Raw genomic sequence first — 24,410 nt, 5'->3', positions numbered from 1 at the left:
ACCAATTTAAATCTATGTATCTGTGATAACATCAAATTGCCACCAGATGTCGCCGTAGATCCTTTTGATAAAAAGAATCACTGAAGAGCTATCTGGAACTGAAAATGCTTTGGACTAACAAAATGAAGCTTCATTTAAAATTATGAAGATTTCAGAAACAATAAAATATTTTAAAAACCCCAACTTCTACACCTTGTTGTTAAATGCTACTTTTCAAGTATTGGCTTTTCAATGTATTAAAAAGTGTGCTTTTATTTTACTAATTTATGTCACAGCACCACAGTTTTGGAAATTGATTATGTCACCTAGGGTTTAACAAAGTTAGTTCCAATATTATTATTGGAACAAATTTTAAACACTTGAACTAAAGTGTCTTTTTCTGGTTTCAGGCAAATGTTTCACTTTTAACTTCTGTATACTAATGATATCTTCAATTCGTTTCTTCCTGCCTTTTTATAACTTAACATACATGTATATTAAGAATGGAAAAAAGTTGTTTAGGAAACAAAGAACCACAGATTCACTTGTTTCGACTTAAGGCAGTCATATCGACCACCACCACCCCCCAAAAATTTCTGTATTTGGAATTGCGCTACTTTGTACTTTCAATAATGTAATATTGGTTTTATGAATATCATACTGTGCTTTAAGAAAAATCCCTGCTCAGTGAAGCAATTTTGTTAGTTTGACCAATTAAAAGATTTAAAATTTGATCAAATGCAACACAAACATCTTTAAAAACAACTGTGAAATACTGTTTAATTTATTAGGAGATGCAAATTAGAGACCAATTTAAGCTATCATTAGCTACCCAAAGTATACACAAATATTTCTTCACAGTGCCTTCCTACCTTATAAAATTGTTCCACACTCACTTTTTGCTGCCCTTAAAAACGTGGCACCCTTAGTGGAGAGCCATATTGCCTGAAAACTACGTCCTAATTTATTGACAAAATATAGTTTTATAGGTGTATTTATATCTTAACAATTCAGATTTGCTAATGTTGCGTTTCTGATTTTGACAAACAGGTCTATGTTTTCAACCTGAGAAATTCAAAGTAAAAGAAGTACATTTTTATTTTTTGTAGTTGCCCTGTTAAATCGTTTTATTGTTCGGATCTAGTGGAAAGTTTTTCTAAACTACCTTGCGTCTGGGTTAAAAAAAAAAAAAAAAAAGCAGTTGTAGGATTTTAAATGTTTGAGGTATGAACACATCCATTCATTCATGCTGCTGTATTCTGTGCCTCGGGCCAGGCTTTTCCTCTTTCCCTCCCTCTCTGTGTGTGTGTATGTTGCTCCGTGCAGCAGCCATGTTGGAATGCTGGATGTGGAGAGGGGGGGGGAAGCAGGAACAGGCTACGAGAAAAAGAGAGAGCGAGAGAGTGTGGGGGGAAAGACGCGGAGATAGACAGGAGCTCTGTAACTCTCAAACAACTCTCAGCTCTTCAAGCTGAAATAACGGACTACTAACCGAGAGTAAACCGTCTCTTCCCGCCGGCGAAACGCTCACAAACCTCTGGGAGGAGACCTGGAAGAAGTCCGCGTAAGTGATGTTATGTTTGCGGGACTGTTTTCAACTGCTAAAAGATATGACGGGATGCGGCTCGTCCTGGCTGCCGCTATCGTTTCCTCTGTTTGAAAAGCGGGGGGGAATTCACTATTTCACCCACTCCCTTTTATTTGGAAAATAGTGGATACGGTAGCCTGGCCGTACTGTACATCTGTTTTTCTCATTTGTAAGTTAAAAGAGTTGAAAAGGTGACCCCCTCCGTCGCCACCAAACTGGTTGCCAGGGTAGTCGTAACTTCATGGTAAATAAGAGCTGCGGATTAACCTACATTTAGCTTGAAAACCTCCCTTAACTTGTGCTTAGTCTGTGTCTTTCTTACCAGTAGTAGTCGGGTTACCTTGAAACTCTTCCTTAACAAACTGAACTTGGTGAACTTTCTAAAGTAAAGGAGCTTTTCGGTGTGATTCCTTAATTTACTTCTTATTTCTTGCTGTTTCATACGTACACTGGAATAATTAGCTGTTTTGTTGCCTTCACGTCCCCCTCCCGACTTTTTTTTTTTTTTTGCAGTGTTAGGGATATTTTAACTGCGGGTTCGGGAGTTTCTCCAAATACATTGACAAGTTATTACTCCAGCTCTTCAGTTGGTATTCTCTAGTTTTCCTTTTTTCTCGATGCCATATGATACTTTTCTGCTAAGTACATTTTCTCTTTTGTCCCACAGTACATGCCATCAGATTTCCAATTGATTTTACAATTTTGTTGTAAATCCTCATTCAATCAAGATAAACTCTACCCTCCCCCAAATAATCTTCTATGTGGCACACAACTCTGATGCTCACATAAAGCAGCTTCTTAATAGATCTGTTTCAGAGCTTGGCTATTTCCACCCCTTTTTCTATTTGTAATAAAATTACCTCTACAAAGTTGTTTGCTTGTATTCTGTAGGCTCAAATGAGACATGAGCTTTTGCAATGTTCAGACCCTAATTTCACACAATATTTGACCTTTTTGCTGTTCTGCTCTTCATATTTAAATGTAACAACCTGTTACTCGCTGGTTAATTAGTAGGGCTATCTGCTCTGATTACTAGCCAGTAGTCACTTGGGTTACAAACATGCTGTTACCACAATAAAAGTGACAGAGTGATGAGTTTTGTTTTTTGTTTTTTTTTTGCTAATAATGTTTTCTTGTTGTCAAACTCCTTATTCTCGTAAGTAAGGGGAAATGTAGTCGCCCTCTGTCAAGATTTAAAAATGCCATAAAACTAGAAGGAATTATATGTACAATCAAATTAGTCCAGATACAATCCAGATAGAGAGATTGATAATACTTTAACATTTATTTCCCTTTCCTTTTAAGCTGTAATGTGAGGTAAATCAAATTATTGAAAGACACCAAATCAGGAAATGAAAACATTTCTTTTTCTAACCCTCTCTGGCTTGATTTTTTTTTTTACAGATAAACGGTTATCTGAATTTATGTAAAGCAACATCTTAATCTCCATGACACAATAACAAGCCTGGAGGTTATTCACACTTAGTTAAATATTGAATATCTTAAGATCTTGGGTTGGATTCTAGACGCTGAAGCGCTCAATGCAATCGTCAGAAACGGTGCGCTCTGTACGCTCAAGTGTGAAAGAGGTTCTCTGTTTGCCTCTGCTTCAAATTCTACATGCAAGAAAATGTATCCTGAGGCCACCGGAGCTTCTGATTTAACAGCGCACAAATTAGAGCGTGGTTCTGCACGTCTACATTTCCATATCTGAAGTGCTGCTTTGTATATTGATGCGATCCAGGATGCTGGTTGCAAATGATGTGGTCCACTCTAATTTTGTTTTTTTACAAATTATATGTTTGACAGCGCATTATTAAAGTTATCTAAACCAACTCCGCTGGTTGTGGTGGCTAATGACAAACTCCTGTCATCTGAAAAGTGGACATGCTCGTCAGGAAGGTGTCCTGCAGGAGCCACTTCCTTCTCTACAACAAGCCAGAGGTGAAATGCTCTCTTTCATGTGCGGCTCGTTGAAACCACACGTCTCTCACTTGAGTGCTTCGAAAGGAAATCCTTTCTGCTATTAATAAAATCCTTTTTCCTGCAGTTTCGAGATAGTGTTCAATGATGTCTAACTTACGGAAGAAATTGGCTTAAAAATGATTATGGTCCACGCGTTCTGCAACTGCTGCAGCAGAGTGCGGTAATGTGTGCTAATTACTCAGATGTCTTTTCGATTTTCATATTGCTGTGTTTGTAAAAAGGCTTTCCAAACTGTAAGAGTTAAAGAAATCGCTTAGCATGCAGTTGTGCGCGCCGCTTCACCTTCCTAATTCAATCCTTCCTGTGGCAGATCCACGGCAGGCCAGCACAGGCGTGGTAGCCTGTGTGCATGCTTATATCTCTCTGCATATGTGTGTGTATAAAGTGCAGAGCAGTGCAGGAGGCCTGTATTTATAGAAACACTTGGCTACACTCACTCCACTACCCTGCAGAGATGTGTGCTGTGTTTTTATCCGTTCTGTCTCTTTATGTGTTTTAAAGGTCTTCCGTACTTGGCCTCTGTTCGAGTTTTGTCTGCAGAAGAGAGAAAATGGGAAAACATTCTAGAAAAAGGCAAGACTGTAACACAGCCAGCAGTGTTGTGTTGCTAGATTGCAGTACACCGTGACTCATAATGAGTCTAACAAGTGATAGCACTCACTGCAGTCGCTATCTGCGGAGGCATGTAGACATCCTGACACACAGTATGTGTGTGTCATGAGGATTTCATGAAGTAATTTGACTTTGGAGAGACGCACAACTCTGCACTTGTTTCTTTGCAGTTTGAGTGTTGAGTCCAGGCAAGCAGGGTGACTGTGTGTGTGTGTGTGTGTGTGTGTGTGTGTGTGTGTGTGTGTGTGTGTGCGTGTGTGTGTGTGTGTGTGTGTGTGTGTGAGTTTAAAAAAAATTTTTTTATCCCAAGCGGTTGGCAGCCCCGGACCTACCTCAGCTGTTTTTTCAGTCCTCGCCAAATTTAAGATTGCTTTTGGCACCTCCAGATTGCAAAGGTGGGAAAGAGAAAACATGAATGAACAGTTGAACCGAGGAATTGCTGCTGTTTGTTTTGGAAGTTTGACAAATGCAGTGTGTTTGTTTATTTATATTTATGGACAGTGCCAGATTGAAAATCTCAACACATGCATCTGTTCATTCCCAAACACTCCACATTTTGGACTGATACTACTGCATGGAAAATAACACCTAAGAAAACTATATATTGGTTTCAGAGAAAGATTTAAGTCAGTGATCATTATTGAATTTTATTAATCTCTTTGTAACTATGAATTACTTGGTTTGTTGCTAAAATATGGTGTAGATTTTATGTCAACAGCATGTTTAGAAATATATATACTGAAAAAAGAAAACGTTGACGTGCTCGATACATGTTGTCCCTGTTGCAAATACACTGTTTTATGCAAAACGTTACATATTGCATTGAAGCTAAATATTCAGCATCTGTCTGTAATAAACTTTGCAGCCCTGCATCTCACAATCCCGGAGGTGGTTTTAACTCTGAAGGAAAAGCAGAATTAATGCGCGTTTGGGTGTTTAGAGATAAGCAGCAAATTGTACATCCATTCCCTTTGCTTTTGGGATGCATTCAGGAAGCAGACCCCCACACCCCTCGGCACACACACACACACACGCACGCACGCACACACACATTTTCAGAGCACTTATTGTACATCCTAAAACATGCCGTGTCCCTCAGGAGCCTAAAAGGAAAACGCCTTCTTCCTCTCAAAGCAGCTACGCTGCTCATGCGTTTGCTAGTATTTATGGGTGAGTTGCATGTCTGTCTGGATGAATGCTTGCTTGTTGTTCTTGTACTGGAATCAGGATGTTGTTTACCACAGATAACTTGGATAAACATCATCCTTGTCTTGTCAGTCAGTCTTTCACTTCTTAAAGTTAGGATTAGAGCTTTCACTGTAAACCCATGTGGTTGCGTTTGACTGTTAATGTTGCGGTTCAGTTACGTAATGTGATAATACAGCTGGAAAAAACTAGCCTACAGTATTGTTTTTGACTATAAATGTCTAGTTACTCGTATGTTTTTTTTTTTTAATGTGCAGTTCACATTGGCTAGTCTTTTTAACACAGAAATCACAGCCGAAATCCCTAACGTCAACGTAAACACTGACTTTTGTTTCCTTTTGCTGAAATGCAGCTAAGATCCCACCCAGTGCAGCTCAACAAAACGTAAAATACAACAAATGTGTTTTATTTAAGCAAAGAGCAGCAAGTTTAACTTGATGTTGCTGTTGTTGTTGCAGGAGCCATAATGGAAAAACAAGTAAGTGTAGAACAGTTTGATGCAAAACAGTTTGAGACATGTTGACTCTGTTTAATTAATAGCCTTTTCGCTTGATGTTTATTTGCTATTAAAATTACTTGTAAATTGTTCTGAACCTAAAAAAATTTGCTTAACTTCATAATAAGCTTTTAAACAACATTAAAGTACATTTTGAAGGATATTTAACAGGCTCAACCCTATACTCCATTTAAGTTCATGTGTGATCTTTGCAAACAGCATTAATTTAAACTTTGCGCAGCAATCTTATAACTGTAGTGTAATGCTTATCAAAAATATTTTCAGCTGCAGTGACTGAAGTTTACTACACAAGTTTATTGGTTAAGTAATTGCAGGTCTGCTTAGTTGTGCGATTGGATTTCAGCAGCCTGACGCAGCTAAAACAGAGCTGTTTAGAGAATCAGTGTGCGCATTCATGCACTTTGATAGATGAATGTGCAATGCGGTTTGCTAGCTGTATGAACTGAAGGTTGCTACAATGCCAGGAAATGACATCAGCAGTGATGACTTATCCCTGCTCGGGGCATGCACAGTCAAGGACAGACGGAGTTGTTCTCACTTGGAGCAAGCCACCTTCGGTCAAGTGGGTCACTGCAGTGTCACCGGTATAATAACTGTTTACAGTTGGCACCTTGTCAACATGAGAAGCAATGCAGCTTCCTCGATTAGAAGTGTCTGGTCAAGCCAAGGGTTGTTGCAGAATTTTTACTGAACTGTGATTAAACTAGTTACGAGAAATAAACAGCTTAGATGCTCCAATGAATTGCCTCTCATCCTTTGATGAGTGAGTTTATGTGTGTGTGCACGGATGTCGTGTTTGAGTGAACAATCAGTGTAATTGCATTGGACTGAGTCAGAAGGCTGGGAGACAGAAGTAATTGTTGGTCATTGTTAAATGGAAAGACAAGAGAAATATGAGAGGAGCAGATGTTGAAGGGAAGGATATTCTTTTCTGCATTTTCCGCTCATATTTTCTCCTCAATATAAAACCCACTATCTGTGTTCAGCTTCACCTGCAACATGTTGATGTTTCACAATGGCTTTTAAACAGGAAATCCCCTCTTTTGATATGGTTTCTCTTACCTCCTGCTGAGCAGGGCCTTACTTTACCATTCTCTTAGTCACAGCATCTCAGAATGTGCCTTCAGACATGACTAAATTATTAATGTCATTAAAAAATGTGGCACATTCTGCTATAAACCATTAACTAATGAGAGCATAGAGATTTTTCCGCTTTTTTTTGGATGATAGATCAAATCTGTTCCCACATGCTTTTTAAATCTGAACCAGTACTATTACAGTTACTCTTGTAGATGTCCAATTAACAGTATTTTGTGTTTCCATAAAATATCTTGATAAGATACTGTTAAAAAAAATTACAAACAAATTGATAATGATAATGTACCTGGGAGTCACCACCGTTCATCAGAGTGATAAACCGTCTCTCCAGAGAATCTCTTCTATCTGCATTGTGCAATTGCTGGTTTTATCAATAGTGCAGATACAAGTAGACTACCTGGTTGGTTTGGAGGGAGGGAGGAGGGGGTCGGCTCTATAAAGTTGACACCTGGTATCGTGGTGGATTGGGACCACGGCCTCTTGCAAAAAGCTTAAACATGCGAATAATGGAGAACTCTCTAAAAATGCTTCTGTCTATTGTAGTAGTTCAAATACAAAATATACCTTCATATCCATGTATACAGTGGAAACCATCTTAACTCTTCTGCTGGAACGATTTATTCGTTCTTCGAGGTACAGCCAATCAGCAACAAGGAAGTATCTGGTGCTTCTGGATGGATCGTGCTTTGTGCATAGGTGTTTCAGCTTCCCAAGCTACATTTTCTTTTGAATATTTTGATATACTCTACAAAAAAATATGCAAAAGGGCACATTTTCCGATAATTCTTTAACAGAAAATGTTCCGTATTTTCCGTATATCTGATGTCATATCTGATGCACCAGATATGAGACAGAAATATCTGTGAATAGGCAGGGTTGAATACTGAACTGTGAATAGGCAGGACTCCACTGTAACACTTTGATGTCACTTTTAGGATTGTTGCATGTTAACGTAGCCTGGCCATTGCTTTCTTGAGCAAGTCCGCTCAAAAAACATTCTGGATGGTTGCACAGTCTGGCCTTTCTCCCCTTGACTCGGATATCCGCGGTCGATTTTTGACCAGGGACAAAAATCACACTGATTTTCTGCACTGCTTTAGAATTGTAATCTGACAATAGTTTTAGCAATGACAGCAAAGGAAGTAAAAAAAAAAATCTTTCAGTCTGTTTTGGTCATGCTTCCACATGAATTAACATTAACATTCATCTTGTTTGGATCAGCTCTTCTCTCCTCACAGTGGAGGATGGTTGCTTAGAGCACAGGTAATTTTCGGTAAGCTTCATAGCGTCGAACTGGTGCATTGCATACCTCAACACAGTCTGCGCCTCCAGGACGCAATTGTTTCTCAACAGCAAAGAGCCCAGACCTTCTGTACAAAGCAAAGTACAAGGGGCTGGTTTTTTACCAGGTTAACCAGAATAACCAATTCTATTTAATTACAGATTGGAATAACTCACCACAAGTGTTGTTAGATGCATATGAACAGCTAAGTTGGTTTTCCCAACTTTATATTAAAGTGTTTTGTATTTCTGTAGCTCTACACTTTGTCTATTCTTTGTCCAGCATCTTTGACAGACTCCGCAAAACATCTTGAAACATTTTATGTTTGCATAAACGCAAATACTGAAATTAAAGGGAGCTGCTAAAGAATCCAAGGCAAGATGTAAGGGTCGGTTCTGGAGGGCTTATGACATGCATGGCATTTTATCCCAAAGGTTTCAAATCAGCATTTATAAACATTGATACAAAAAAGAGATTCTTGCCAAGTTGCTATTTTATTTTAAATCACTAAACAGGGTGTCGTACAGCATAAACTATATCAGCATAAACTATCATTGTGGAACCAGCGGAGTAATAATGGTTTTCCAATGGATGGTTCTCACTACAATTGCAGTGTCATATTGTTGTGTGCAATATCAGCACTGAGACAGACTGTAGGAAATGTTAGACTGTTAAGTAAGGGTTGCCTGAGGTTCATGTTCCTAACACTGATATCAAATCTGACCAGGCGGAAAAGCTCTCTGCCCTTGATGCTTAACCTAGTTTTGATACTCACCACTGACTTAGGATGGTGGTGCTTGACATGCTTAAGTACATGGAGGGACCATAATGACAGAAATTAAATACAGAAGTGATATAAATGGTAATTTATCTCAAGTGTTCATAATAAACCACTTAATAAATAGAGCCATGAAATCAGGCATATTTTCCCCATCTGTGAAAGCTGAAGGCCAATGAGTTAGAGGTAAGGCGGGTCTAATTAACAACATATTCATACATTCTTGTATGCAAATGAGGCAGTGATAACTAAACCATCTGAAGGCATCAGGGTTTAATCTTAATGGACAATTTTGAGGATTGGACATTAATTTGGCAGAGTTGGAGCAATAACCAAACGTGTTCAAGCTTACTTAGCTTTATATATCTATTTGTTTTAGAGTGACAGTTTTTATAAATATTTGACTGTGAATAAAATAAGAGATTCCACAAGAATCCAACCAATGATTCTATAAAAGCCTGGTTAAAAAAAGTATTTATTCCTTGAGAATTATGTTGGTTTAATTCATTGCCATAATCTGTCATTTTCATAAGACTCTTCTTGGTTAACTGTGGATCAGAACCACAATCTTTCAAATCTTTAGACAAGTTTAACTAATTACATTAGCGTGCCTCAATAAATTAAGATATAATTGAAAACTTACATGTATTTCTGTAGTCCAGTTCAACAGTTGAAGCTCTTCAGATTACAGAAGACCTTTAAAAAGGATTTTTAATTTAAATAAAAATATTTTTACTGCTGTGTTATGGCCTACAATGTCATATAATATTAAAATTATAAATTTTGATTGCTTAAAAAAAAAAATCAAAATGAGTAAAAATCAAAGCATTTGAAAACCAAGAGAACTAAACTGTTATACATTTGTCAGGTAAATTGGCTGTTTGTTTATTCCAACATCCATCTACATTTTACTGCTTAATAAAACACTACTGAGGATTTTGTCTTGACTTTACTCAGAACCAGCGAGAAAAACTAAAAACGACACAATCACACCTGTCCGCTCAGCCAAATCTGTGACCTCACGTCTTCTGTGGCGCAATCCTCAGCCCCCATCATGTAGTCAGTCAGAGCCATAATAACCTGCAAGGAGAGCGACAAAGATCGGTGGTGAAACACCTGGATTCATGCCATGTAGGTGACGTCAGTCTCTCTAATGCTGGAGTTCCAACGCAAACCGAGGCTGAGGTCAGATGTGGGGATAATCCAGCAGTGTCTGTCCTTGAGTCAGTGCATGCATGTCTGCCTTTGTCATTAGTCACCAGTAGGCTCCCTCTTGTAACAAAGGTTCATTGATGAATTGCACTATGGCTGTTTGTTTGCAGCAATGTCTCTCCATTCTTTGTTGTGCAGAATAACGTAAAACATAAAGGATAAGTTGCTCCGTCCTGATGACTGTGCAACCGCTAACGAGCCACGTTAAATTGGTAAAAATTAGTTTTGGCTTTATTTTTTATTTTTTTTTGTACAATCTCTGTGAATGTGCTGTACTGGTAATGCATTCTTTACTTGTAAATATGTTTATTATTATTATTTTTAGAGATTTCTACATATTCTAAAAAGTTTTGGGTGCTCAGATGAAGATGAGAACATACCACTTTAAAATCTACTCCACTAGAGGGTGGTGTTAGTGCACCAGCATCATGAAGCTGGGATTCTCACACTGGGGCAGAGATTAGATCAACCTTCTACATGAGAGCCACGGTAGTGTGTGTGTGTGTTTGTGTGTGTGTGTGGTTGTGTGACATCTTGAGCTACTAATCCAGCGGCCATTAATCTCATTTACTTCTGAGTATTTCTCATCTTGTCTGTTGGATTGCTGCTTTCCCTTTTTTTGTTTTTGTTTGAATGTGTAGACGATGAAGAAACTATATTTCAACCGTTACTCAAATGTCGAGTTGGACCAGCAGTAAGAGTCACACATTGCTGAGTATTTCATTATATGGAGATAATCCAGCAGTGTCTTTTATTTTTAATTAAAAAGTGATACAGTTCACCATCACTCTGCAAGATTGACCAAAATAACCTTGGGTTTTAGACAGCAAGATGTGATGAGTTATCATTGATATAGGATCCCAACTAATACTTTGGATTCTGCTTCATTAAAACTTGAGCATCTAACATGATTTATGAAATCTATTTGGTATTTTAAGCCAGAAAAAAAATCTGCATAGCTACCAATAATAAAACAATGAACTACCTATAATGCTGGTTCAGCTTTATTTGTTTTAGGCCAATGTTGTTTTTTCATATTACTCAAATACCCAAATCAGATTATTTCGCTGACCCTGATTTAGTTTTTCCCCCATGTTTGCTTGACTTATAGGAAGGTGTGGAGAGGTTCCTAACATCAACGTATGCCAAGGGGTTTAAAAAGTTCAAAATGACCAACTTTTTCCCTAAATAAAGCCTTTATTTAGCCAGGGAGTTGGCACTGAGTGAAAACATCTCTTCTTCCTTGGAGTCCAGGTCAAATTGGCTGCAAGAAGCACATAAACTTCTAATGGTTTATGGCAAAACATTATTATAAAGTTAACAGAGCTTGAGAAAACAAAGCAATTTCAAAAGTTGTTACAAAATAAAAAAAAAAGTTAGACATTAAAACTTTTAAGATGATGAAAAACAAACCATCATAAACAAAAAATAACTATATTACTATAATGGCTCAAGATTGATGAGACTTGAAGAAAGGTAGATTAATAATAGATAGTTTACTGCGGTATAAAACACGATGTGACAAAAGCTTTGAAAGTTAAGTAGGTAAATTACTTAAAGCTTAAAGTCCAGTCTTTACAAAAGAGAGATATATGTTCACATGATATAGCATTTTCAACCTAAATAAAAACAACCAGTTGAGGTGTGAGCATTTTTTATTTATTTATTTATTTTTTAAGGAAATTATCACAGTGAGCATCAAAGGATAGATTTGTCTTCGAGCTACATTTCTAAGTATTCCTATGAAGTGACATTGACCCTACTCATTTATAAAATTAGATAATAAAACAGATCCTTGGAAAACACCGTTATATATTGTAAGTGGAGCTAACACAATTCACCGAGTCTTAGGTTCTGGTCTCAAATAACTCAGAAAATAAGGATGTGGAAATTAAGGGAGTGCCTTATATAAAGATGATGCAGTTTTACTATTGTATATTGTACTATAAATATAGTAAAAACCATGGTATTTTTACGTAGGGTTTTCAGAATGTCATACCAGCCCGTGCCGACTTGTAAAGTTGCGCCCATATGGCCTGTGTAAAACGCTAGATGAATGGGATTTACTATCCACACCGCATGGAATTGGATTAAAGTATAATTGGATCAAATGTGTAAAGTCAGTGGAACAACTGACTGCTTCTCGCCTTGTCTCACTTCTCTTTGTTGCTGTAAAGATGGATGATTTCTGTCGCAGAGCGCTGAGTGTAGAACATTACATTATGACTAATTGAGTGGCTCCTTAGGGGTACGTTTGTGTGTCAGAGATAGAGTAGCTAGAGGCAACATTTCCTTCTGGTTGTCATTATCTGCTTATTTATTGCGATGTGTGACTTTTTCATTGTTTACCTTTGTTGACCTTGTTTTGGTTTCTTTATCCATCTTTTTCTTCTTGCAGTTATTGCATAAAATGTTCCCATGTGTTTCCTTTTTCACTTGCTTCTCTTCTGTCTCCTGTACATCTGCTCCCCCCCCCACCTCCATCACTCTCCTGAGGGATCAAAGCCACTCCCCCATTTCCCTCTCCCTCTTTCCTTTTCTCTCTTTCATCTCCCTCCCCCTTTCATGCTTACAGCCTGTCTACTGCTCCTCTTTTCCTTCCTCCTCTTCTTTCACGCGTGCCACTCATGCTGCTCTGTGTTGGTTTGTAGTAAAGTAGTAGTTGGTGTACAGAGAGGAGGCGGAAAGGGCTGAGCTGTGATCTTAAGTCGACATTGGCGTTCATTACTGAATGAACTGGGAAGCAAAACCCGAGGCACCAGAGCACTGAAGGGTGGGATTTTGGCTTTTTCCAATTTAGCGGTAGAAGAGGATTACTGTTCTCTTCTTGACTTCTCCTCACATTTGCCTGTAAATGGAGGGACTTTATCATGGTGAGAGTTTATCACACATTACCGTTTTGTGATTGTATATAGGAAATTGTTTGTTTCTCTGTTAGGTCTGTATTTATTTTTCAGGTCAGTCAGTGATTAGGAGACTTCCAATTCTTATATTTCTGTGTGTGTTTAGTTTATCTCCAATTGTTTTATAATTTCCTGAATCCTCATAAGTAATAAAGCAGTTTTGTTATAGGGAGAAGCTGCCATCTGTCACCCTAGTGATCAAAATCACACATTTCTCTTGACCAGCTGTAAGCAAAGATGTGCAGGTCATACATGGATTATTTTTTTTTTCATCATCAATGCAGATAATCGTGCAATTCCTTCCTTTTCTGTTGAATTTAAATGACTGCATCTATCGAATAACTTGCTGCACATTGTTTCGATCTGTTACCTAAAAAAGTTTTTAAATTAAAATTGGAGTGACCCAAAGCAGAGCCACTGCTCCTACACATCGACAGTAGCCTGGGGCATCTGGTTAGGAAGAGATGCAGCGAAAGATCCAGGACACACTGGTAGGACTAAGGGGGCTTTCACACCAGCCTTGTTTAGTCCGCTTTAATCCGACTTTAGTTTGTTTGCCCAGAAAGTCTGGTTTGTTTGGGGAGATTTGAATGCTCAATCCGCCTACAAACCTAGGTCTGTGTTCGACTGAAGTAAACTCTGATACAGTTTGAATTCATGTGCCAGTGGACCGGAGACCGATCCAATTGCAGGAAGCAAACTGTAGCGCAGGGCACTCTGGGTAAATACAAACGCGAAGGTCTAACGCTAGCAGGAGAAAAGACTTGTGGTCTTCTACCAATAAGAGAAATCCAACAACCACTAAAATCTGACACTACTCCATTTTGTTTACAGTTTGCAAAGAAGGAAGTTGTGAGGTCTTGTGTCGTTTTCTTCAGGAAGTTGTAGTGCAGCGCCACCAGAGGCAAGGGAGGGAACAGGTTTTTCAAATGGTTTGGATTGTTTGACACAGTGCAGTGCGAAAGCGAACTGAACCAGCTGTAAATGTAGCAAATATTTCACCATCGGTCTCCAATCGAACTGAACTTTCAGGTGTGAAAAGATCCTAAGTTTCTCAGCAGACCTGGGAATGCCTTGGGATTCCCTCAGAGGAGCTGGCCCAACTGGATGAGGAGAGAGAAGTCTGGATTTCTGTGCCTTCATGACCCAAACCCTGATTAAGCAGAAGATGATGGATGGATAGATAAATAAATTACACAAATTAGCTTGTGGGTATCAAAGTTATGTATGTCAGTTAGTTATTTATTTATTTATTTTTTTTTTTATTATTGTTTTTTGTATAGCCTATTTGATGAGAGTCTTTGAGGCACATTTACAGGTCACCAATATTTTTGACCATTTTTCTTTCATATATATATTGACTTTACACTTAAAGTTAGTATTTTTTTTAACTCTCAGTCTTGCTCCTGCTGATATTTTTTTCTGGCGGAGCTGTTAGTTGATGTATAAGTATTATTTCAAATTTGGCTTGATAACACATTTTTATCCACTTGCAGTTAATGCTGTGCAGGCAAAACCTAGAGGAAAAAGAGGTTATTCTGGTTTATGAATTAAGCACAATGGTTTTAACATAATAAAATTTAACGTCTAGTGTTTCAGTTGCACTTTGCACAACTTGCACCTAAAGCTAAAACTGTTGATTATTGAGGACTAACGGAGAGAAAGCTGCATCAGTCAATTCTGTTTCTCTTTGATTGCGAACATTATAGTAAAATGTGAAATTACTTGAGGGAAACCCACGGTTATTTGATCAAGAATGTGCATGGACTATAATTCAGTTTTATGTTGGGATCTGGATAGAAAACTGGAAACCAGTATCTGCCCATAAAAGCTATCACAACTGAATGATTCAGTCTTTTTTATCAGGTTGAATAATCTGAATGATTTATGGTCACATGTTAACCAAATGCAATAGAGAAAGGAATGTTTCATCATTATTATGTAATTCAAAATGTTCAAGGGGTTGATGTATGGAGTTAACTTATTTAGGATATTTGATGAGATTATCTTGGTCTCCTGAGAAATTAATTTGATAATTTGTTATAATAACAGACTCTATTATAAGTAGTGAAAGCTAACTATTTTCTGCCTAAGCTAATTCAGCTTTCATTTGATGAAATAAATTGGATTATCTTTGTTCAACCTGGTTTTATTTAACGGATATATTTGTCTGCTTTTTTATGACCAAAAGATGAAGGTGCTGAAACAAGCGAAGGGGTTTCAACTTTATCTGAGCATACCCATGAGAAGAGGTTTCTTTGTGTGTGTGTTTTTGAGTGTAGGCAGAACTGTTTCAATTTGGTGGGCTGTGTCTGAATACAGGCATGCTTTGTCATGCAGCATGTTGCCCACATGGCTCTTTGTGTAGCTGTCAATGTGTTTCTACTTATGTTTAAAAGCCTGTGTGTATGCTGCGTGTGAACTTTGCCTTAAGCCAACAAAACTCCCGGTGGTGTTTTGTTTCTGGGTTATGTCATCTATATTTCAGTAAGTTCAACTATTTCGATATTGACTCATCATGGAGGGAAATTTGCTCAACATGAAGTCGAGCTTTTAACAGCTTATGAAAACAGACGCTCAGACGGCAGCCAATAGTGTTATTAGGCAATGGCTGCCTCATTGGCACAATAAGAACCAATGAGATTTTACTGTAAACTCTCCAGACAGAGTACACATCCATCCATCCGTCCGTCCGTCCGTCCGTCCGTCCGTCCGTCCAGAGCAAATAAAGAATGTTCAACTATCGACCAATCAAAACTGAGGAGTCATTTTTGTCTCGCCCAGCCGCTCCAAAGTGTTTCCTCTCATGTACGATGAAGGCAGGATTCAATAATTAATATCACATTTGCATTCCTTGCACATAAACATGTTTTATTCTCGTAAACAACTGTAAGTCTGTAATTCAATTAAGAACTGCACTTTAACTGATCCCTGTTCAAAGATTTTAACCAACACATAAATATCCCTGGTACCATTTAAAAATGATTTGAAGGATTAATCTATCATCAGCTCATTCGTCCATAATCTGCAGTGCTGAATTAAACATGATGTATCTGCTCCGAGTGTGATGCATTAACATGCGAGGATCTTCCGTGAGCTGCTGGGGTTTATCGCAGCACCTGAACGATGCACACTTGAGTGAATGTCTGTCTGCTTTGGGCAGATAAAAGTGCGAGCACTCATGCGCCTCCGTGACCTTATTATGTTGCGAGTGCATGTAGGATTTATCTGCAGGGTGTGCATCATCTGCAGCCTGTATGTAGGCAGACGCGTTTATATTAGCAAGGGGCAGCTGCTGGATAATTATTTGATATTTATCAGAGCCCGGCTTCCGTCAAACTCATTGCATAAATAAATAAGCAGAAGAAATGCAGCTTAGTCGTATCAATGTTTCATAGCTTGCTCTTAACTGAGAGCAGCAACTTGTGCAAATCACACTAAAGGTTAATTTCAAAACTGTGAAACGTGATTGACAGGTGCGTTCGCTGCCCCGAGCATTGTGTTGTTGCATTGCTAGACTGTACGCTCCACTAACACCTTTACAGACTGGCATGTGTGAATACATGTCAGCTGAGCTTCAACATTAACCTTTCAGCATAAACTACCAACTAATTCAGTCAGCTTTGTAGGAAGTCTGTAAAACGTGCCAAAAAAAAACAACAACAAAAAAAAACAATGTCTGTTTGAATATTTTTTTTGATTCAGTGTACAATAATTTAATTTTCGAACCTTTTCTAACTTTCTGATCTTTTCCAAACAGATTTAAATTCAGATGTAAGACCAGGAGTTTAGATGCTTGCTTTGCAGCCTCTGGTAATTGTTCTGTATAATTACAGTTAGCAAAAAAACGGGGGTAACGTGCAATTATCCTCAGCTTGAAGAGACAGTGTTTGTGTACATCTGGGTACTTATATCTGTCTAAGTGGGACAGGAGTTTTACCTCGGTCTGCTCTGGACCTTTTACTTTCAGCCAGACTCTGAATACTTTTCTTTATCTATGACACAAGACCATATTAAATGAGTAATAAAGCGGTAAGTAATTTGAAGGAGCCATCTTGGAACCATTGTGTCAACATTTAATGAAGAGCAGACGTACAAACTACGACGAAAATGGTGCCCAAATTTCTGTCCACTGGAATATATAAATTTTCCAGTAGGTTGCTTGCATCTTATATGTTTTAGCTTTCAAACTTTCTCTATCATGGAGCATACTCAATTTGGAAACATCAGGGTTAAAGTTTAGATCTGAAATCGCAAATTATAGATTCCATCTATACAAGCATACTGTCTTTACTAGGAGGCAGGTTTTCCACTTTATACCGGCATTCTTTGTTTTCCCACACAGATTATTGTGCTGCTCTTCATACTTCTTAGCTCACCCTCAAAAAGTCGGAGCTTGCGTGCAAATGTGCCCTGCAGTGTGTCTCTGCTCAGACATGGGAGACATTTGGAAAATCTTTAGAGCGACTTAGAATTTGTGGCTTTGATTACAATAATTAACTTTGTTTCATTCCCTCAAAATCAGGCCAAGAAGAGCCAGACATTTCTCTGCTCTTCGTATTAGGAAGGAAAGAAAACATTAAATTTAAATTCAAGGCTTGTGCTGTCTAATGGGGAACCACATTTCTATCTAAATTAGGCTACATTACATTTACCAAGAGGCCGCAGATTTTTAGCTGTTTTATAATTGCTAAATAAAATACCCTTCAGTAAAATTTACATGAATTCAAAGAGTTTTGAAGAATTGTGACATCATGAAAGATAACCTAATCCAAAAACCAAAATCTTTAACTCGAAGAGTGAGAGAGTTCAGTTTGGATTATGTTGAGTGACACATGACACAATCCACACAGACTAGGCTTTGAATCCTTTTCCTGCTTTCAGCTCCACTCAGTTGGAGGAGCAGGTGTCCGCTGGGCTGCCTGTCAGTCTGCAGACAAGCTTGTTTTCTGTATGTGTGTTTCTTTGTGCATCGACTGTTTCTAATTAAATTCTTGACAATTTTGCTTCTAATATCTTTTTGTACTTTTTGTATTCTTTTGTATTTTATTTGAGTGGAAAGCTTCTGCATTGCTATTTTTTTATTTTTTTTATTTTTTTGTTTGTTTGAAGCTTTTCATCCAATATTCAGTTTTAGTTCTCAACCATAAAAAGACTGCTGTCGCCGCTGCTTTCAACCCGTGGCTGCAGCATCGCCAATGTGGCTGCAAAACTTGGACTACGCAGAACTTAGACTACTCTGCATTGTTAACAGAGAGAGACAAGCAGAGATGCAAAAGAGCTCAGACAGCCTACAGGCCAGACAGCAGATGTTACACACAGATTTCAGTTCCATTAAATTGTCATTAAAGATCTTTCATAGACAGATTCTGTCAATACTAACTTCTCCTAATCAGTTCACTGCTCCAATTTACTCACCTATATTGGAAGTTAAACATTTAATTTTATTTAGTATATCCGTACATTTTGAAAGGATTAAAAAGATAAGTGAATGATGAAACTGAGGGATATTTACTACATATAACATCCATTCATCCATCCAGCTGCTGTCTGTCAAATGTAGAACTATATGCCTTAGACTTATACTCAACATAAAGTTTTGAAGTTACATTGTTAAATGGACTGAAAAGTGCACTTAACATGGAAAATGTTATTCTCAAGCTGTGGAATTTGGGCATAAAAACATATAGGAACCCTGTTGCATCTTCTAATCAAGTCAAAAAAATGCATGCAATATAAAAACCTGCCTATGTGATATTTGGCCTTATTAGTAAAACTTGTCAAAGATTTGAATTGTGTTTTCACTAAAGCTGTAGATTCACTGACAGGATATTTCATACAAGAATACATTTTCTTTTCAAATGCTAATACTGGTAATTTTGTAACCATTTTTAACATGTACTATGGAATGTAAATCAGGTTTCCCTAAGTGTATTATAAGCCTGGCGGGCCATCAGGCTTTACTTGCACCCCCGCCAGGCTAAGCACTGTTTATTTATTTAAGTTTTTAAAAAATGTTAGCATTTTTTTAAGACTTTACAGTTGGTGTTCAGATATTAATCTTCCAATCTTTCTATAAAACATAATTATCAAGTGACATTTTCAAATTTCCTGTCAATTGTAAACAGTTTTAACATAAAAACGCTGTGCGCCGCTGGATGAATGACTGCCCGAGTGCCCAAACCACAGGGCTGAGCAAGTTTTCTAGAGGGAAACCTTGAACATCCTGGTTAAATTTCATTACTGCTCTTACTAACTTTATATAGCTGCATTATTAGTGCCATTTAACAATAATTAAATTAGAAATATGAGTTTATTTGACAGGTACAGTGCACATCAATTAACATCTTCTGTAAATATGCCAGAATTAGCCAAATGGATATTTATCATCTGTTGTTTCCAGAAATTTGTCTTGCAAAGAGCAAATAAAGGTTATACAAAAAAAAATATGATGAGTTAACCATGAAAATTTGGTCAAATACAGTAAATACAATTAATACAAAATGGTAAATACAGATAAAGGAAACTACAACAAGGAGTCGTTAAAACTATCAATAATGCACCCGCTATGAGTCACATCTGTATCTTTTTCTGTTTCTGTAGAGTTTTCTTTCCACCATCAGTTGACAGCCATGTCTGTCCTTAAGCCCTCTGTGTATTTGGACATCCATATGCAGTATTTGTTTCTGAAGCACTCAGACGCTTATCCTTTATAACCCTCTCTCTAACACAGCCCAGTCAGTCCCATAAGTAGGTGTCAAGTTCCCATAAAGCTTCTCCTGAACTTCCTGTCAGAGCCACAGAGCTGCTCTGTCATCAAAGCTCACTGCAGCAGTCAAATACTCAAAGTATTTATAGTGACTTGGAAAAGTATTCATTTCCCATTTTTGTCATTTTACAGCCACAAACTTCTATGTAATTTAGTGGGATTTTATGTTATATAGATTTACACAAAGTGGTGTGCGATGATGAAGTGGAAGGTAGGACAAAGATGAATGTCTCATAAAACCTTTGACAAATAAAAATCTGAGAAGGCTGACCTCAAACGTTTGTAAGAGAGCATTATTTAACTGAGGCTGAGGTTCACCTGCCAACAAAACTACAGTTTTAGTTTTGTTGGCTTAAGTAAAGTACTGGTGTTTACAGATACTCTCTATCCAGTTTGACATTTAAAAGAGTATGCAGCCATTTTTGTTTCAAGATGTTCAAAGCTAGAAGAGGCATACTCCAAAAGACCAGCAGTTGTTCATGCTTTGAATGATGGAGCTACAAGGCATTTGTAAAAATTTTAAGTGTTATGTTTCCATCTATGTGCTATTTTGTGTTCTTTCATTAAAACCCAATCAAGGGGGTATAACATTTTTTGCAAGGCACTGACATGCTTATATTTGTCTGCTTAACTGCTGCTGAGGCCAAAGATTAAGTTTTCAAATTGTTCTACCGAGAAGACGCAAGAAAATGTTTAAATCTAAAGGACTTTGTTGGAAATTTAAGACCTTACAGCGGCTTATGGTTTCCTTCTAAAACTTCAAGTCTTGCTGCCGAGTAACCTGATTATTTAATCCATTTAATCCATCTTCATCTAGATGTGGGGTGGTAAACTGGAATTAAAGCTACGCAAAGCATTAACTTCCACTTGTGTCAAGCAACAGAAGTATATTCCATCTTCCTGTGAAGTTTAGACGTCCAAACAAAAGGCTAGAGGTTAAACCACATCCTCATCTCGCAGCTGCTGGACCTTTAACACTAAACAATAGGGCTATTCTCCAGAGTTTCCCACTTTAACCTTTGATTACTTTTAAATACTGAGGCCTCAATATGGGAGTCGGAGGTGAATAAGGAACCGATTGGATATTGATTTGAAAGGTCAATCAATAACCGAGCGAAATGTGTGTGTGTGACCAGAAGACCACGGGTTGATTTTTAATTCAGTTACGGTGACGTAAATTGCCGAGCAGGCCAGGATATTTGTTTTGGAGGTCATACAATTGAACAGGGTTGGGGACACCTGCTGTTTGTTTGTTTGGGGCCAAAAAAAAAAAAAAAAAGACAGCTGACAGGATATTTTTCTGTTTTTCTTTCAGATATTTCCAGGATCGCCTACTACACAGGTGAGCAACTGACCCTCAGACACAGTCTGTGAGATCATCCAGCTGCTTCATTCACTCATACAAAAGATAAAAAACGACGTTCACAGCCTCAACAGATTTACTTGTTTCTTGCTAGAACTTGATTTGCCACATTTACATTAGTACGCTTTGTATTTCTGCTACCTGTCAATAGTCCATGTGATTAAAGTGTAAAGAAAATGAAAAGAATCTTAAAGAAGAAACATAAACATGGTAGCTTGGACTCCATATAATGGGAAGAAAATGTGTTGGAAACATTTGTAGGTATGTTGAAGAGTTTAAGGTAGAGATTTTGTCAATATAGATGTTCTCAAATGGATTTAGGTCTGAACGTTGACTGGGACATTATAGCACATAAATATACTTTGATTTACACGACTCCATTGTAGCTGTTTCTTCCAGGACTGTTCTGCATTCAGCACTCATCTTCTCCATTTTTCTCTGACGAGTTTCCTTCTTCCTGGTGAAGAAAGTTATCCCCACAGAGTAATTTCTGCGATCAGTGTTTTCTTCCGCGTACAGTGCTCTCTACATTTTCTGGCCAAAAGGTTTCATTTTGGTTTCATGCGATCAAAGCACCACCTTCCCGTACATCAGGGGTCCACAGCCCACACTGTAGGAGATAATTTATTTTGGGAACACGGAACCATCCGTTCCTGTTTTTCTGTACTTGACACATGTGACGATTTGCAGCTTGCAGGGAGCTGGGAGAGCAGCATGTGGCCCTGAGCAAAGTTTGTTATTATAGTTGCTATCACCTCGGCTATACAGCAGACGTTTTCCCTTAAACTATAAGTTCATGCAATTAGTTAAAAATGTATTTGTATTACATCATTACTCCCTGACACTTGTATTTATAGAACATCCTTATGGAATCAACACTGAGTTTACCAGCCAGGTGATGAAGTTAGAACATAACAAACATGGAAGAACAGGGAAAATACCAAAAAGCATATACATTTTATGAATGTAGTAAAAGCTAAAAACAAGGCTTGAAAATAAACAAAAGTAATATACTGGTCAACATGCTGGTTATTGATGCTCTGCACATTTTAGGCAAGTTGCTAAAGATTGCCAAGTAATTTGTAATACAGAAATGCAGTTAAATATAATAAATAATTATAAATCACAGTATAACTCCAAGTTTCTAAGCATAATAATGATAATACTAAAAACACCTGATAATGTTGAAACTATCAGTCTAAACCAGTGGTTCCCAAACTTTCAAACTTCTGAATCAAAGAATAAAACTAATATTCTTTTATGTTAAAGTCCTTTATTTAATATGCTTAAAGTATAAAAGCTAAGCAGAAAACATCAATCTTTTTCTTATTTTAGGAAGCGTTTGTCTTTAATTTGAAAGATTTTGTAACAACTATAGATTTTTTCACTGGGAAGTCATAATTGCAGACAAAAGTACAGAACTAAGGTGCTCTGTTTAAATTATGTACCAGATTGATAATGTTCTCACTCATGCTAAGAGAAAAATAATAATAAAAAACAGGAGTTTTGGCTCCGTCCCAATGGAGATCTTCCCATTCATGGCAACATCCGGCCCCTCTGACAAAAGGCTTTTAATAGCCCCCACCAGTACACAAACGCACAAACCCCCAGCTACCCAGAAGATTTTCATAACAATGGACTAAAGCCCGAGATGGACCACAAATTATAGGAGAGCTGCACGTGCACACACACGCATGAGAAGGCACAGTTTAATGGCTGCTCTGTTAGGCTGTCTGGAGACAATCCTGATTTAGGATTTTACAGGTTTGTCAGTGATTGCTTAGCGATCGATTGAAGCTGATACAGTTCTTTATCTGGGCTTAATTGCATGTTTAAGGACGCTAATTGTAAGAAAATTACTCGTTTTATTTTTTTTTTAAATACTTTTGTCCCAACATTTTGTTCATTCTGTCATAAACTCTGTGATTTATGATGTAACCCTGGTATAAACATAAAGAGAAAATTAGAAAAATGAGAATAAAATACATTTGGAAGAAGAACAGAATGGATTTTGTTAGGATTCAAAATGGGAGTGACATAACAAAATCACTATTATAAAGCAAGTGAGCGTATTAATTGAAATATTTAATGTGGTCATTCAGATTTATGACATGACCGCATCTTTTTGTTTTTTATGTTAATAATTTTTTGCTGGTTTGGAAAGAAGTGGAGAGAAATCGACTGCGTTTCTGTAACATCTTGCACTTATTCATCTTAATTGTAAGCTTTTAAAAGTTATTATGAGGTAACAAAACTACAAACCCCATAATTAGAGGTGCCATCAATTGTCCAGAGATGAACAATGACCTGTTTTTCCCTTGATTTGTTTTCAAATGCTGAAATCAAACATTTTCCCCTATTGATTAAATGCATAAGAACTAAGAATACAAATAATACCTTAAATACCTTAAGCAGTAGTATAAATGCTCTTTTTCTTTGTGTTTAAAAAAAAATAAAAAATAGAGAGATGCTGGAATGCTTAAATAGCAAAAATAAATTGTTGGATAAAAATTACTCTATCAATAATTCTGCATAATGACTTTTATATGTTAAAGCTCTTAGATGACAAAAAAAGCTTTTAAATAACAAAAAACATTTTAATTGGCCAAAATCTAAAATTTCAAGAGAGTCCTCAAGGAAAGCCATAAGACTTGATAACTGGTCAGGAAGTGTAATCTAATCAGACCATGAAGGCAGCGAAGCAATAATTGTTGGAAGGAATTTTTCCTGGGACATTCAGACTTTCCTGGAAAACAGCTCCTCAAAATGGGTCATTGCATATTTAGGCAATTAAAATAAGAAAATTATTTGATATCCACTAGCAGCTCTTCCATCATGGAACAGTTACAGTTTGAGTTTTAATTACTGACTAAAACCTAATGTCATTACTTGTTATAAATCATATGCTGTAGGAAAGGGTTGAAGTTGAGTTATTTAGGTCACATTCTAGAGCTAGACATGATTAATTTAAGTTGACAAAGTTATATTTCATTTCAGTTATTAATTTTTTGTTTCATATTTCTTGTAAAACGTGAATTTAAATCAAAATATCTGAAGAAAATCTTAAGTTTTCATTTGAATTGCGATGGATTTGGGGGTTTTCTGCATTTCTAAGCA

The 24,410-nt window shown here is 37.3% G+C and overlaps 1 protein-coding gene across 4 annotated transcripts in view; it reads left to right on the top strand.

Annotated features, from left to right (window-relative positions):
- Positions 1-1,302: 1,302 nt before the first annotated feature.
- ptk2aa (protein tyrosine kinase 2aa) overlaps positions 1,303-24,410 on the top strand; it is a 64,673-nt gene continuing 41,565 nt past the window's right edge. The window contains exons 1-2 of one of the 4 annotated variants that reach the window (XM_081612165.1): positions 1,303-1,543; positions 21,246-21,272. Coding sequence is in view for 2 of the 4 variants with exons in the window: in XM_081612159.1 (XP_081468285.1) it covers positions 3,424-3,511; positions 21,246-21,272 (115 nt within the window). In the remaining 2 variants the exon portion in view is untranslated. Of the gene's footprint in view, positions 1,544-3,408; positions 3,512-12,866; positions 13,132-21,245; positions 21,273-24,410 lie in introns of those variants that run through there. The other 3 variants (XM_081612159.1, XM_081612161.1, XM_081612166.1) reach the window with 3 other exon arrangements.

Source organism: Poecilia reticulata, chromosome 11, assembly GCF_904066995.2.
Source record: "Poecilia reticulata chromosome 11, P_reticulata-male-v2, whole genome shotgun sequence".
Taxonomy (NCBI): Eukaryota; Metazoa; Chordata; class Actinopteri; order Cyprinodontiformes; family Poeciliidae; genus Poecilia; species Poecilia reticulata.
Note: the sequence above shows the minus strand (reverse complement) of the source record. Positions and strands in the feature narration are given on the sequence as shown.